At 42.3% G+C, this 14,661-nt stretch overlaps 1 protein-coding gene and 1 non-coding gene across 7 annotated transcripts; one reads left to right on the top strand and one right to left on the bottom strand.

Annotated features, from left to right (window-relative positions):
- Positions 1-550: 550 nt before the first annotated feature.
- trnag-ccc (transfer RNA glycine (anticodon CCC)) lies at positions 551-621 on the bottom strand. Its single transcript has one exon. It is a non-coding gene; the product is annotated as a tRNA-Gly (tRNA).
- Positions 622-929: 308 nt separating this feature from the next.
- Positions 930-14,564, top strand: LOC114788752 (long-chain-fatty-acid--CoA ligase 3-like). 6 transcript variants are annotated; one of them, XM_028977617.1, is made up of 16 exons: positions 931-1,132; positions 5,486-5,849; positions 5,928-6,000; positions 6,386-6,563; positions 6,935-7,044; positions 7,241-7,379; positions 7,521-7,671; positions 7,878-8,001; positions 9,238-9,309; positions 9,489-9,628; positions 9,723-9,895; positions 10,382-10,456; positions 10,540-10,731; positions 10,836-10,950; positions 11,089-11,246; positions 11,747-14,564. In XM_028977617.1, the coding sequence occupies exons 2-16, from the start codon at positions 5,650-5,652 to the stop codon at positions 11,902-11,904; spliced, it is 2,058 nt and encodes a 685-aa protein (XP_028833450.1). In that variant the 5' UTR covers positions 931-1,132; positions 5,486-5,649; the 3' UTR covers positions 11,905-14,564. The 6 variants fall into 6 exon arrangements, with proteins under 6 accessions (XP_028833444.1, XP_028833446.1, XP_028833450.1 ...); XM_028977611.1 differs by having other exon boundaries at positions 930-1,132; positions 5,486-6,000; positions 11,747-11,904; XM_028977613.1 differs by having other exon boundaries at positions 930-1,137; positions 5,486-6,000; positions 11,747-11,904.
- The last annotated feature ends 97 nt before the right edge of the window (positions 14,565-14,661 follow it).

Raw genomic sequence — 14,661 nt, 5'->3', positions numbered from 1 at the left:
AATAGATTCTGAGAATTAAGAATCTGAGACAACAATATGCGTTTGTAGTACAGGAATAGCAAGATTTAAATTCAAACGTTTGGGGAAAATCGTCATTTCCCACCCACCAATCTTGCCTGTGGTGATTCACATATGTCCTGCATCATTGTGAACTCCATGGAGACAGACATGGGCGCTCGGAGTAAAGGGGGAGGTGCGCCACCTGGTGTCTCTCTACTGTACTGCAGCTGCTAAAAAAAACAAATCGTGAATAGGATGAGGTCTCATTCATGTTTATGCCGAGAAAAAACTCAATGACGCAAAATTGTTTGACAAATTTTTGAGTTTAAAAGAACAGACACAAAAAATTGCAAAATCTAGTTTTCTAGAGATGTTTTAGAACAATAACTAAATGTAACAAAAGGGAGACACTAAAGATGCAGCTTATTGCAACTATTTAAGTGGACGTTATTATTTTTAATTTGTTACATTGTCACAAAACCTGTTTATGCATATCGACATTGGTGTCGTTGCCCAACTCTGAAATGAAGCAGTTAACATAAAATACAAGTGCGCCGCCCGGGAATCGAACCCGGGTCGCAAGAATGGGAATCTTGCATGATACCACTACACCAGCGGCGCGACGGCATCCTACAGCGAAATTTTGCTTATTTCAGTGCGCAAAACCCGATAACTCTGGCGGCGGATCCATTTAAAAACCGCCGTCTGTTTATTTGTGTAATTCTTTCGTACGGTTCATCTTCTTCGATAATTCGTGACTTTGAAGCCGCGCTGTGCTTTTGTCGCTGCGCGCGCACCGCGAAACGCCTCGAAGTTGACCGAAGGTTACCCCGATGACGTCACGGCATCCTCGACCACGCGCCACCTTCAGAAGACCAATCGGACGATTAGGAACCGCCTCCCTCTTGACAACGCCTGTCATCACTTCCGGGCTGGGAACAAGGGTTCGGCTGCACGGGCAGATTGACCCTATTTTTGATTATTATTATTGTTATTATTGTTTTTTTTTTGTTCGATATCGGATTTACTGCCCGCTCTGCCTTGCTGCCGCCACGTGCTACGGACGATGCGCTTCTTGTCCCCGGTCGCAGTGTTTTTTCCCGCCACGCCGCCGACGCGCCATTAGAAGCAGGTGAGGTGCGTTTATTATTGCATCGTGCTGGTTGCTGGTCGGTCGCGGGTCGCTGCGCACTGCACCGCAACGCACCGCCGCGTCCCCCGGCGAGCTTTATTCGGTGAAAGGGTCCCGGTGGCGGCGCTCGGTGAGCTGCTGCTCGGCGTCGTGTCGGTGCGTCCTTCGCCTGCGCCGTCCTCCTCACGTACGTAACACATGTTAGCCGGCAGCTAGCCCGTCACGCTTAACCTCTGGATACGTATAGCGTTCAGAACCCGTTGCCGAAGTTGGAGAGAACGTGGGGGGAAAGAAACACACAGATACTTGATGGAAAGTGTACTTGTTTACAACCGGGTGAGCGCGACACTTGCACACATGCACACATCTTTATTTTTTTGTTTTTGTTTTTTTAACGTGGAACCTTTACGTTTAGAGGACAGGGACCTCGGCGGGAGAGGGGGGGGGGGCTGGAAGTGACGTCGATTAAATGTGGGCGGTTGACCCCTTTTCAGGTTGTACAAGATAACGCTTGTACCGTTACCACCATTTTACCCTGGAAGCAATTCTCTTTACCCCCACGCATGTTAAACTCGTTGTTCTTTACCGGAATTTACGTTGTTGGCCTCTGTCCGCCGTGCCACCATCCTCCTCCTTGCTGTGTGCTTGTCCGTCACCTTCCCCCCGACCTCCAGCGCAGCATTGGCGCTGGATGAGCGGCATGATTGGCATTTAATGATCGGTAACGATAAATGCATGGGAACGGTAGTTAGGTGGCACCCCGCTCGACCAGGTATGTCCCCTTGCGTTATGTAGGAGGGGTGGAGGTGACCCGTCTTTCAGGTCTTATCACTGCTTCCAGTAATGGTGCTGTAGAGTATGGCGTATGCTTTGTTTTTTTTTTTTCTTTGTAATATAACTTGCATATTTGTCAATTTGAATGTGGCTGTACTATTGGGAACTAGGAATATACCGTAACGGCTACTACATGTATTTGAGGAATTTGCATTGTGCAAGGTTGGCTTTTAGTCCCTTGGATTACTTATCATGGAGTATAAAAGCCAACCTCATCCCTGTGTGGAGAACAGTAAAAGTGGGAAGACTGGTTGTTGCAGAGCCTTGCTGAAACGCTACTTATACTGATGGGAAAATGTGCTTCAAGGTCGTTGATGCTTCAGAAGACGTAAGCGGTCTGGTAAAATAAAAGCCTGACTCTCAGTAACACATTGTAACGCCATGCATGAATTGGTAGAGAAAGCTGTGTGCTCAGGACCTGTATCTGTTTATTTTTCGTTTTTTAATGAATGAATAAAAGTGCAATTCAGTAAATCACTTCGTTAGGATTGGCATCTTCTGATGCAGCCACAAAAACATCTGGGTTTTTCATTTCTGCCAACACTAATATAGGAAAATAATATAAAAACAAGAGAAATTGGTGTCTACATCACACCTCTCAGTACTGAATTGGGAGGATGGGCTTACACGTCACAGTGGTGATGAATGATGTAATGCTGTAGAAAAAAACCCTCGTTGGGGGCCATTGTGATGCTATAGGATGCTCTGCCCTTGGCCAAAGCCCCCCCCCCCCCCCCCCCCCCCCCCCCCACACACACACACAAACACACACACACACACACACACACTGTCCCTTGGCTGCCATGCTGCAATGCAGGTGAGCTGGCTCATGGCACGATTGCTAGAGTTCATTCATACCGGTGCCTTTTGATGCACACCCACAAAGATTTATACTATTTTATTTTTAGACCATGGTACTTTATACTTGTAGTAGCCAGCTAGCATACAAGTCCTCTTTATTTTGCACTTAGTATGTCCTTTTAATGGTAAAGTACAGATATAAGCGCTCTATGGTTAGATTTAAATGAAAAGACAGAATTAGGCACCCATAGTTGCTGCTACTAAGGGTTCATTAAATGAGTATGATATCAGCATGTTATAATGCTATTAAATGAGCATCATGCCGGGAACATCGTGGAATCGTAGAAGCCTGTTGACAGCCTGGTTTAGGTATTGTAGCTCCTTAAAAAATCCTCCACAACCATGGTCATTTGGATTAGAGACTGAAATATTATCAGGATAAAGCAAACATATTTCCCCACAACCGCTGATGCAGCTTGTGAATTTGTTAGCAGCGCTGCAGAATCTTTTATTTTGTATGAGAAGGAGCTTGTCTTTGAGTCCAGATTTCTTCACCCAGGAATGGAACCCTACAATAAACCCTACAAATGCGGTGGTGTTCAAAGTAAACACTTTCAAAAAGTGTCCATTAGATTAAAACACAGCAAGGGTATTGTGTGCCTTTTAAACACAAACACACAGAACTGTGATTATGGCAGGGGGGTGTTGGTGGATCTCTCTCTCTCACCTGAGAGTTTCATGGTGTGAGTGAAACATTCCATGAGAATAACGCACGGATATATGCTCTCACTCTCTCACACACACACACACACATAGACACACAGTGAGCCGTGCTGCATGCTGGGTGACGGCTAGGGTCTGTGGAATGGAATGTGCAAGGGCAGAAGGAGTTTTGCATTGAGCAGATGCAGCTGCTGAGAGAGTCTTTACGCATCAAGACAAGTTTACTTGGTTGCTTTTTGACAAAATGTAGAAATCTGTGAGTGCTGACTGAATGCCCAACCTATGTCGAACAACAGTCCAGTCACTCATTCTCCCCAGCCATTTCTGCAAAGTTAATATAGGCTTCATTTATATTCATGGATAAAGCTGCCCTTGTTCAGCTTTTTCTTGCAGATGACTGCAGTCGTCCTGTTTCTGGTGATGTGCAATTACAGGCTGGAGGCTGCAATGAAGACAAAACATCTGGGTCCCCTCTTGCTCCTGAGCTGATGCAGCCTCTTATTCAGCAGCAATTTAACAGTCTGTGCTGGAAGAGACCAGACTTCTGTACCTTGTCTGATGTGTTGGCAGCAATGCCACTACAAAGGTTCAATGAACACATAGAGTAGATTGCCTTCTGTTTTTGGCAGGCTTTTTGGTCTCTTTTGAAACACACTCATCAAAAAAGAGCACCATATACATTCCCTATTGGACAATGAATGCTATTTTTCTTATCATTAATGCAATTGATTTACATGTCTAAATAAGAAAGTTTACAATGGGCAGAGCCCATAGTGATTGACAGCTCTACATAGCCATTCTGGCCCGTGAAACCCACTCCTATCGTTATATCAGATGCACCAAGTAGACAACCAACTCTCCTTCTCGACTCACATCAGCAATCTTTCCTGCTCGTGTAGATTCCTTCTCTACAATATCAGATGAATCCGTCTTTATTTGTCAACACAGGCCACCCAGATAGTGGTTCAGTCCTTAGTAATCTCAAGACTGGACTACTCCCTTCTCGCTGGTCTACCACTATGCACCATCCGACCTCTACAACTAATACAAAATGCAGCAGCACAACTGATCTTCAACCTTCCCAAATTCTCCCACACCACCCCTCTGCTGCGCTCCCTCCACTGGCTCCCAGTAGCTGCACGCATCAGGTTCAAAATACTGATGCTGGCCTACAAAGCCAAACATGGAGTAGCACCATCCTACCTCACAGCCCTTATTACACCTCGCACTGCACCTCGTATACTCCGAGCCTCCAGTACTGCTCACCTGGTCCCTCTATCGCTAAAGGTTAAAGGAAGGCACTCATCTAGACTCTTCTCTGTCTTGGCCCCTCGGTGGTGGAATTAACTTCCCCTCGAGGTCAGAACAGATCACTCACTGAGCACTTTCGGCATCTCAAGACCTTCCTCTTTAGAGAATATTTAGATTAACTTGTAACTTTCTTATTGTCTAACTTACGGAAAAGAGTGAATAAAATAGATGTATTCATCGTTGGGGGTCCTAATGAACCAGAACTGATCACTTCATCGATGGTAACTTGAAAGCATGTTGTAAGTTGCTCTGGATAAGGGCGTCTGCCAAATGCCTTAAATGTAAATGTAGGTAGCGTAAGAAGTGTTGCCATGGCACTGTCAGTATACATCAGGGATCTCTGATAGTGTCGCCATTGTGTTTTTCCCTGTAATGCATCAAGTCTTGCAGAATCATCAGATTGTTTCCCACTTTCAATTTTAACATGGTAGCCTATTATTAATCACTGCCATTTTATAAAATGCATCTTTTGGTGTATGACCTTTCACTGCTTTCACGTCTTTGGACCTAGGCCAGAAATATTGATGGGGGATAGTTTGCCATTTTAAAATTAAGCATTGGATTATCTAATGCATGCTATGAAAAGCACTCGCAATGCAATACTGCTTTCAGAGTTGATTGAAAACTGTAATCAAATTTGCTTTAATATGCTTTAATGTTTTTTTTAATTGTTTTTTCCAACAGGATTTGTTGTTTTATATGCACTGGCTCTGCAAAAGACCCATCCCAGCAGAATCACAGGACAGTACACAATTTCTTAAGAGTTCCTGATATCTCCAGGAAGAAAAGAAGTTTTGAGAGGGGACAGTTCTAAGGGCAGGGGGGTCCGGCTCCTGTGACGCACGGAGATGAAACTGAAGGAAGACATCAATCCCCTGCTACTGCAGGTTTTCCGCTCCGTGGTTTGGGTCTACTCCGTGGTCACCTTCCTGCCCTGGTACTTTATTTCTGGTGCTGGTGTCAACCAGGCTCGAGCCAAGCGAGTGAAGGCGCGGTCGATCAGTGGCCTGCCTGCCGGACCATACCGGTCTGTGAACTGCATAGACAGGTTGGTGTTGACGCTGCACCAGGGTGTGGACACGCTGGACAAGGTGTTTGAATATGCAGCTAGCCATTTCCCAAATAGAGACTGCCTGGGAACCAGAGAGCTCCTCAGTGAAGAAGACGAGGTGCAACCCAATGGAAAAGTCTTCAAGAAGGTGGGCAGAAACCTGGCCAGATGGAGAATGCGTTAAAACCGATCCTCCCTCCTTTCGTAATTTGGGTTAAATGTCATCACACATTATACCAGTGATTCTCTAGGGAGGGTATTAATGCTTTTTTATTTACTGTTATTTAAAACACAGAATGCAAAAAACTGCAGTAGTTTGGTTTCAAGAGACCTGATATACTTCAATGAAAAGTTCCACATACCCAACATGTGACAGTAAATTGGATCGATGTAGCATCAAACACTTGCATGTCTGTAAAAGAAGTGGAACCGGTCTCTTATCACCAGTTAGAAAAAAACACTAGGACACAGATAGAGAGAGATGCCGTTGTGGGTTTGACTGACACTTGCGTGTGATTGTGTGCTCGGTCTAGGTGATCCTTGGGCAATATAAGTGGCTAACCTATGAGGAAGCCTTCAACGAGTCACGTTTCTTTGGCAGCGGCCTGGCTGCTCTTGGTCAGGAGCCAAAGTGCAATATTGCCATTTTCTGTGAGACAAGAGCTGAGTGGATCGTCACTGCTCAGGCTTGCTTCATGTACAACTTCCCATGTGAGTCCTCAGCTCTGCAATACAGTGCATACACCACGTGCTGCCATAATCTTTCATATGTTCTTTGTCTCTATAGCTGTTGGCAAACTGGGTAAATGTAATGTTTTCATGGTTCACACCATAATCTTAATCTATGTTAGTTACATAGTTACTACTAATGTGTTCTTGAACAAGACACTCTCATGTGCTATGTGTAATGAAAAACCGAATATGTTGGACCTTTTCACCTGATGTTGTTCTTGGGAGGCGGTTATGACCTTGGATAAGAGCATCCGTTAAGGGAATTGTAAGGGATTGGTGATGTTCCTTGTGACATCAGCTGTGGAATAGCATGGTTTAATATTCTCCTTCTGTCAATTGTTGTGCGCCAGTGGTGACTTTATACTCGACTCTTGGAGGGCCTGCCATTGCTCATGGGCTGAATGAGACTGAGGTCACCCACATCATCACCAGCAAAGACCTCCTGCAGAGCCGACTCAAGGTAACCTGAACAGCCCTGCATCGCTGCATCAGCTCAGCTGACATTGAGATGATGCTAAAAATATCAGTCTGTAGGCTTCAAATACTGCGTCAAATACTGCCTTGTTGTGCTTGAATAATTGAACACAGACCATTTTTTCCTCCTACTTTTGCTTCCATCTCTATCCTCCATCATTTTCATCTGTCTTTGTTCTAAGGCCATCCTGCTGGACGTTCCAAGGCTCAGGCACATCATCATTGTTGATAGTAAACCTACTAACTGGCCTGATATGCCCAGAGGGATCATGGTCAACAGCATGGCTGCTGTACAAGAAATAGGTGCCAAACCAGAACACAGTAAGGGTCTTTTTATATTTCCTGCCACTGGTTCAGCAATTCTCAATATCAGGGCTGCATAACTTATTCACACTTATGTATTTATTTCTATGTATTGATCAAATTTCATGAGTGTGTTTTATCTTTTTGTGTGTTTTGTAGTTGCAAAAGTTCGCAGCTTACCCCTGCCCACAGACATTGCTGTCATCATGTACACCAGTGGCTCCACTGGCATCCCGAAAGGTGTGATGATCTCCCACAGCAACCTCATCGCTGGCATCACTGGCATGGCAGAGAGAATACCCAATCTGGAGTATGTTTATTCCTCCGATCTATTTTTAGCTCATTGTAATCCCTTACTCCCCTTCTCCTCCACTGTCCCACAACCCCTTATGTAATCATCCTTCCCACCCCCTTCATGTGGCACTTTATTACTGTAAATAGCATTTATTGCTCTTCCTTAAATAATCTCCTAGCTGCCAGATGCATTAATTCTGTTATTGTCCTTCATGTGGCCAGTGAGAATGACACGTATATTGGCTACCTGCCCTTGGCCCATGTACTGGAGCTCAGTGCCGAGCTGGTGTGCATCTCCCATGGTTGCCGCATTGGTTACTCCTCTCCACAGACACTGGCTGACCAGGTAAATAAGAGCACGCACGCACAGTCTCGTAGTATTGTGCTGTGACATAGCATTTGCCAGCTGGGTTAATGGCCTTGTTGTGACAGATGAAATCATTTGGTGAGCTGCAGTAATCTCTAATCTTACTGATGGCGAAGCAGCCATTACATCAGCGTTGAGCTTCTGTTTTTGCTGATGAGGGAAGATCAATGCCTGAACCAAAAATAAATCATGTAGTAAAGTAGTTATGAGGAATTAAGTATATTTGTATTTCAGTTATGGAACTTTATCAGTTGCCACAGTCAGTCATGCCAAGAATTTTGATTACTTTATTTTAATGACTTGTCATCTCTGGAGGATTACAGTGTTTAATATACTGTGCATTTAGACCCCTTTCAATGTGCAACCATTTGTCATATAAAAAATCAGGTCAATTATTCCTCATGAATCTACACTCAATGCCACATAGTGCACAAACACAGATTTCTAGAAGTGTTTGCAAATTTATTAAATACAGAAAATATGAGATGCTATTTGGATTATGTATTCAGACCTTGGCTGTGAAACTGACATTTTCAACCCATGTGAAGTCCATTTCTCTTAATCATCCTTGAGATTGTTGTACGCCATGATTGGACATGATTTGGAAAGGTGCACACTGTAAATCAGAGCACAATCTAAGCCATGAGGTCAAAGGAACTGGGAGAGTTTCATAAGGACAACCATCACTACAGCCCTCCACCAGTCTGGGCTCTATGACAGAGTGGCCGGATAGAGAAGCCTCATCTCAGACACATGAAAACCTGCATAGAATTTGCAATAAAACACCTAAAGGCCTCCCAGGTTGTGAGAAACAAGGTTCTCTAAATCCAAAACTTTTTGGCCTTAATTGTAAGTGGTATATGTGAAGCAAACAAGGTACCGCTCATCACCTGCCCAATACCGTCCCAAAACTGAAACCTCATAGGAGGTAGCATCATCCAGTTGTGAAAAACATGTTGCTACAAAGTACAGTGCAAAGGGTCCTAATACTTGTCACTTTTTGTTCTTTAATAAATCACTTTATCTGATATATCATCCTAGATGTTACATGTTTAAATGTTACATGTTGTCCCAGGTTCTGGAAGAACGTTATTTCGTTTCACTATGTACTGTCTAACACGTATATAGCTGAAAGCTGAACTTCAACTTCATGTTGACTGACTGGTGGTATACATAAGAGTTAATGCATTATATGTGAATTTTTTGCTGTACCAGTCCACTAAAATAAAGAAGGGCAGTAAAGGAGACACCAGCATGCTGAAGCCCACACTGATGGCAGCAGTGCCGGTAAGAGTCTGGCATAAGTCTACACATTCCACCCCCACCCTCCCACCCAAAAAAAAAAGGTCTAAGTATTTTAACTTTTTCTGTCACTCAATTTCTAATTAACTTACCCATTCCTTCTCATCTGTCTCTTCCTTCAATATTTCCCCTTCTGCTCTCTGTCCCCCCCTTTCTCTCTGCAGGAGATCATGGACCGTATCTATAAGAATGTGATGACCAAAGTGGATGAGATGAGCAGGTTGCAGCGCAGCCTGTTTATTTTGGCCTACAACTATAAGATGGAGCAGATTTCCAAAGGCTACGGCACACCACTCTGTGACCGGTCAGCTTAGTGATGGATTGGAAGTGGGCTGGAACAGAAATGTTCTTTTTAAAATAATCACTTTCATTCTCTGCTTTTGCTCCCTTCTCTCAAGACTCGTTTTCCACAAGGTTCGTTCTCTGCTTGGTGGGAACACACGGATTCTTCTGTCGGGTGGTGCACCGCTATCTCCTGCTACTCAGCGCTTCATGAACATCTGTTTCTGCTGCCCTGTTGGCCAGGGCTATGGTCTAACTGAGACCTGTGGAGCTGGAACTATTAGTGACAGTAAGACTAGGGGTTGTTTCTGCTTTTTTAGGCTTGTATGCTAGATGATCATATGAAAAAGCAAAACGTATTACACATTATCATTTTAGAAAAACAACACAAACATCTTAAATCAAAGTTTAACTATAGTTCAATCATTGCAGCCTGCTGAGACCAAGGACCTCGTCTTGAACATCTTATGCAGTTTTAAGTCATTTGGAAGGGAACACAGTGCAATATTTTTCAGTGACAATTAAATAATTATAGTCATTCAATGCCGCCCTGCACACTGAAATGGACCCCAATGAGACCTGTTAAAAAATACTGAACTGACAACTGATCTCAAACTGTGATGTTAATCAATTTAATCTTCTTTCTACTAGATGGCTGAACACAGCACTATATAAATGCTACATAACCCGGGTAGTTTCTGTTACAGAGTTAGAATAACAATAATAGTTACATGTCCTTTGGTTTTTGATCCAATGCATTTTCTGTGTTCTCTAGTGTGGGACTATAGCACAGGACGGGTCGGGGCTCCATTGGTTTGCTCTGATATCACACTGAAGGACTGGGAGGAAGGTGTGTGGATCAATGTGTCTGGGCTGTTGTGGGGTTTTCAAGAATTCTCTTTTTCTGAATAAATCCATTGGTATCATTTGTAGGTGGATACCATAGCACAGATAAACCCAACCCTAGAGGTGAGATTCTTATAGGAGGGCCTAATGTTACCATGGGTTACTACAAGAACCACACCAAAAACCAAGACGACTTCTTTGTGGACGAGAAGGGCCAGCGATGGTTCTGCACGGGAGACATTGGAGAGTTCCACCCTGATGGCTGTCTCAAAATCATTGGTGGGGAAGAACATTTCTGGTGCTTACAAATCTGAAGCTGCTATGGGATTTTGGTTATAACTGTGTGTGTGTGTGTGTTTGTGTGTTTGTTTGTTTGTTTTTAGACCGTAAGAAGGACCTGGTAAAGCTGCAGGCTGGAGAGTATGTGTCTCTGGGAAAGGTGGAGGCTGTACTGAAGAACTGCCCTCTCATTGACAACATATGTGCATATGCCAACAGGTTAGGACACACACTCTGAAGTTCACTCCACTCACTATGCAACCAATTCAAGTTTATCTTGTGGTAAATAACAAAAACAAAATCCTCCGAATACAATTGTAACATCCATATGACCATTGTTCCTTCTGTGGCTTTCAGTGACCAGTCATATGTGATTGGCTTTGTGGTACCCAATCAGAAGCAGCTGACCACATTGGCTGTGCAGCGTGGTGTTCCGGGGTCATTGGAAGAGCTGTGCAACAGCACTGACATGGAGTTCGAGGTGTTGCGTGTTATAACCGAGGCTGCCATTGCAGGTATTGCATCAAACATTAAAATCCTTTGTGATTACTGAAACTGAATAAATTGTCATAGATGTATTCAGTGCAAGTATTCAGAATGCTTTTAGAAAATACGTTTTGAAATGCCTGTTTTAAAAATGTATGCGTACCATTTATTTTTTATTATGTTTTGAATATCAGCATGGATATTATTTATTATAGACTGTCATTTGCATCCACGTGTGTGCATAGCAAGTCATAAACAGGATGGTCAGGCTAATACATTAGATCTGGCACATCAGTATCAAGGTGTCATCCACATCCATATTTCAGCATGCAAAGCAGATGCATTTTTTAAATAGCAAATGCATTTTAAAAGTATTATCTTAAAACATATTTATACTGCCGAAGTATACTGAGTGCTGAATAAATTTCACTGTAACATGTATTTTATTACATCCTAACCCTGACTAACAGTATTCTGATTAACATATGATGTTAAGTTAAATGACATTTCTGGACCCTGTTCTTTACAGATAAACTAGAGCGCTTTGAGATCCCCAAGAAGATTCGTCTCAGCGCAGAGCCCTGGACCCCCGAGACGGGCCTGGTTACCGATGCCTTCAAACTCAAACGCAAAGAACTGAAGACACACTACCAGGATGACATTGAGCGAATGTATGGGGGCAAGTGACAGCAGAGCAGTGTAAGCTCAATGGGGAGCAATTTCTCATTCAACACTCCAACCTGATATGAGTGATCCACTGCATTCCTTCTAGTTTTGTTTTTCCTTTCTCCCATATTTGCCACCATCACCTATGATCAAATATGAAAGATATTCTTGAATCCAACCCGGTTTTACTCCCAACAATTCCAAATGGACCACATAATGGCTGAAAGTCGACACTCCAGTTCTCAGTATGAGGATGACAAGAGGGTCCAGAGACAGAGGCATTGCTTCCGTCTGGATCTATTATCATTGTTTACTGTTGTATTTCTGTTGCAGCACCTTTCTGCATTGAGGACCTCGCCCTTTCCACCTCTCCTTTTTCCTTTCTCTCCTTTGTTCTCCCTTTGCTCTTATCTTTGACAGCAGGGAACAGATGGGTGAAGTAAATAAATCAGACAGGAGCCTCAGGCTTCAAATCAGCACAGGGGTAGAGTCTATGCAGGGAACATTTTTCTGATTTTTTTTTTTTGTGTGTTTATCATTATTAATATTATTATTGTTGTTGCTTGTTTTGTTTAGATTTGTAAATATGAGGACCATTCATTGTAAATCTGTACCAGCCATGAGTGCGTGTCCATACCGTATACTTTCATGTTAATGTTTCTTGCTATATTTTGTATTTATTTATTTTTTTTCTAACTGGTGTTTTTCATTATTGCCTGTATCCCAAAGGTTATCTTCTCCAGTGATTACTCCACTCTGGACTAATTGTTACTTATGTACTCTTGTGCCCGTGTAAGAGTGATGTTTGTGCCTGTGAGGAAAGAGAACCCACATGGAGCAACATTTGTTGTGTGTTTGGGGACTGCCTCTGACTGGCCATGTGAGGGTTTTTTGTTTGTTTTGTTTTGTTTGTTTGTTTGTTTGTTTGAAAGAACCATCAGAATGCAGCTCTTGATCACCAATGTGAACAAAGTTGCATGATTACAAATGTGTGTGAGAGATTCACAGAACTGAAATCCTCTCAGTCTGCGTGAGCTACTATGTGTTAGCATGTGCACAATGTATTTTGTAAAGTTTTTTACATTTCTTGTGAGCTGGATTTCCTCACCAGCCCCAGCTCCATGAAGCACACAGGCTTTTATCCATTTCTCCTCCCCTGGCAAACAAAATACATGCACAAGATGATTAGTTATAAATTTAAGAATTGCTTTAAGCTTTACAGTTTAGTCCATCAACTCTGCGTGCACATGTATTTGTAAAATTATGTAATTTATTTTAGAAAAAACTGAGACCAGTGAATTGCCAGGATGTTGCCAGGGAACAAAGCATCATAATGAACAACTTCATTTAGATTTTTTTTTCCCTTTTCACATCAAGGACACCCTCTTTCTTTCCTTAGGTAAGCCATCTAAATTATGTTTTATTATTCAGAGTTACTGTACCACTTACAACAAATACAAGTATACATTGAATGTGCAATATTTGAAGTATATATATATATATAAATATGTAACATAAAGTGCACACTTAGCCACTCCGTAAGACATGACTGGAGTTGTATATAGAAATTTAGGAATGGAGAAGAATACAGAAGCATTAGGGTAGTTGTTCTCTTCTCTCTGTCTTCATTGTGAAAGTGCAGGTGTGAAAGTGAATAGTTTTAATAGGTTGTGGTTTCATGGCAGGATCAAGAAAAACTGAATCACCAAAGCTTTTAATTCTACTGGCAATAGGAGTCTTCTGACATCAGTAGGCTTTGGCAGTTGAAGGTCGGCTAAAGAGGACCACATCTAGTTTGATATAGGAAGTATTGCATGGGTCAAGTGTACTGTGTTTTAAAAGGCGTACAGATGGGGAAGAGAATGTGTAAATGTTATAAATGTTTTCCATTAGAATATAGGTGTTGAATACACATTTGTAGAATTTTAAGGCCAAGTTTAAGGTATTTAAATTAAGGTATTTAAACAACTCCAGATCAAACTTTTGCTGACATGCTCTGACCTCTGGTCTCACAATTGCAGAAACAAATGAAAAACTTGAAAACGTACTTTTATTGTTAGTATAATACTGCTACTGCTATTACTGTTTTTTTTGTTTGTTTTTTTTTAATACTACACTCCATAGTGTAAATTTGAGCCACCTTTTCTCCTCCTCCCTGTTTTGTTTTGTGTGTGTGTTTTTTTTAAAGACATTTCATGTCAAGAATGAATTAACGCAATTCCATGTTTGTTTTCATCCTCTGCTTAGTGCTTGAGGGCAAGGGTTGCCTTTTTATTAATGCGTTTGTGGATTTGAAATGGTTTGTAGAAAACTGTACATCTTTCTCTTTCTCTGTCAAGAATGTTTGCATATGAATGCTGTAACCAACTCCCATTCGGAAAACTGGGACTGCTGCAGTATTTCTGATGGCCTCCACTCCTTGTGCATTTTCTCCACATTTTAAATATATTCTAGGGGATCAAATTCCATTACTGAAAATAAAACAGATGTACATGTGTTCTACCTAAAATGCATTATTTAAGTATTATTATTGACCAGTTTTTAGGGTCCCTCCTATTATAACAATGTGGAGTAACTGCCTAGTGATGCAGCCTATTGCAAATGTCATATATATCTTCTATTAATTTATTTGTCATTTGGCCTTGGAAAATGTCATGAAAATAAAGTTTGTGACTGCTGAATTGTGTTGCGTGTTTACTTGAGATTAACATTTAATCAAATAGTTAAATCTGATTCTCCAGATGAGGGCAGTGGTGCACAGTGTATTGTCGGAACATG

This window comes from Denticeps clupeoides, chromosome 4 (genome assembly GCF_900700375.1).
Source record: "Denticeps clupeoides chromosome 4, fDenClu1.1, whole genome shotgun sequence".
NCBI classification, from domain to species: domain Eukaryota; kingdom Metazoa; phylum Chordata; class Actinopteri; order Clupeiformes; family Denticipitidae; genus Denticeps; species Denticeps clupeoides.
The sequence above is the reverse complement of the archived record's forward strand: the minus strand, read 5'-3'. Positions and strand labels throughout refer to the sequence as shown.

What these genes read in the sequence shown, in the direction of transcription:
- LOC114788752 (XM_028977615.1), top strand. Translation starts at nt 5,650, where the DNA reads ATGAAACTGAAGGAAGACATCAATCCCCTGCTACTGCAGGTTTTCCGC. An exon ending in AGGTGCCAAACCAGAACACA is followed by an intron (nt 7,380 to 7,520) that starts GTAAGGGTCTTT and finishes TGTGTTTTGTAG; the next exon opens with TTGCAAAAGTTCGCAGCTTA. An exon ending in ATATGTGCATATGCCAACAG is followed by an intron (nt 10,951 to 11,088) that starts GTTAGGACACAC and finishes TGTGGCTTTCAG; the next exon opens with TGACCAGTCATATGTGATTG.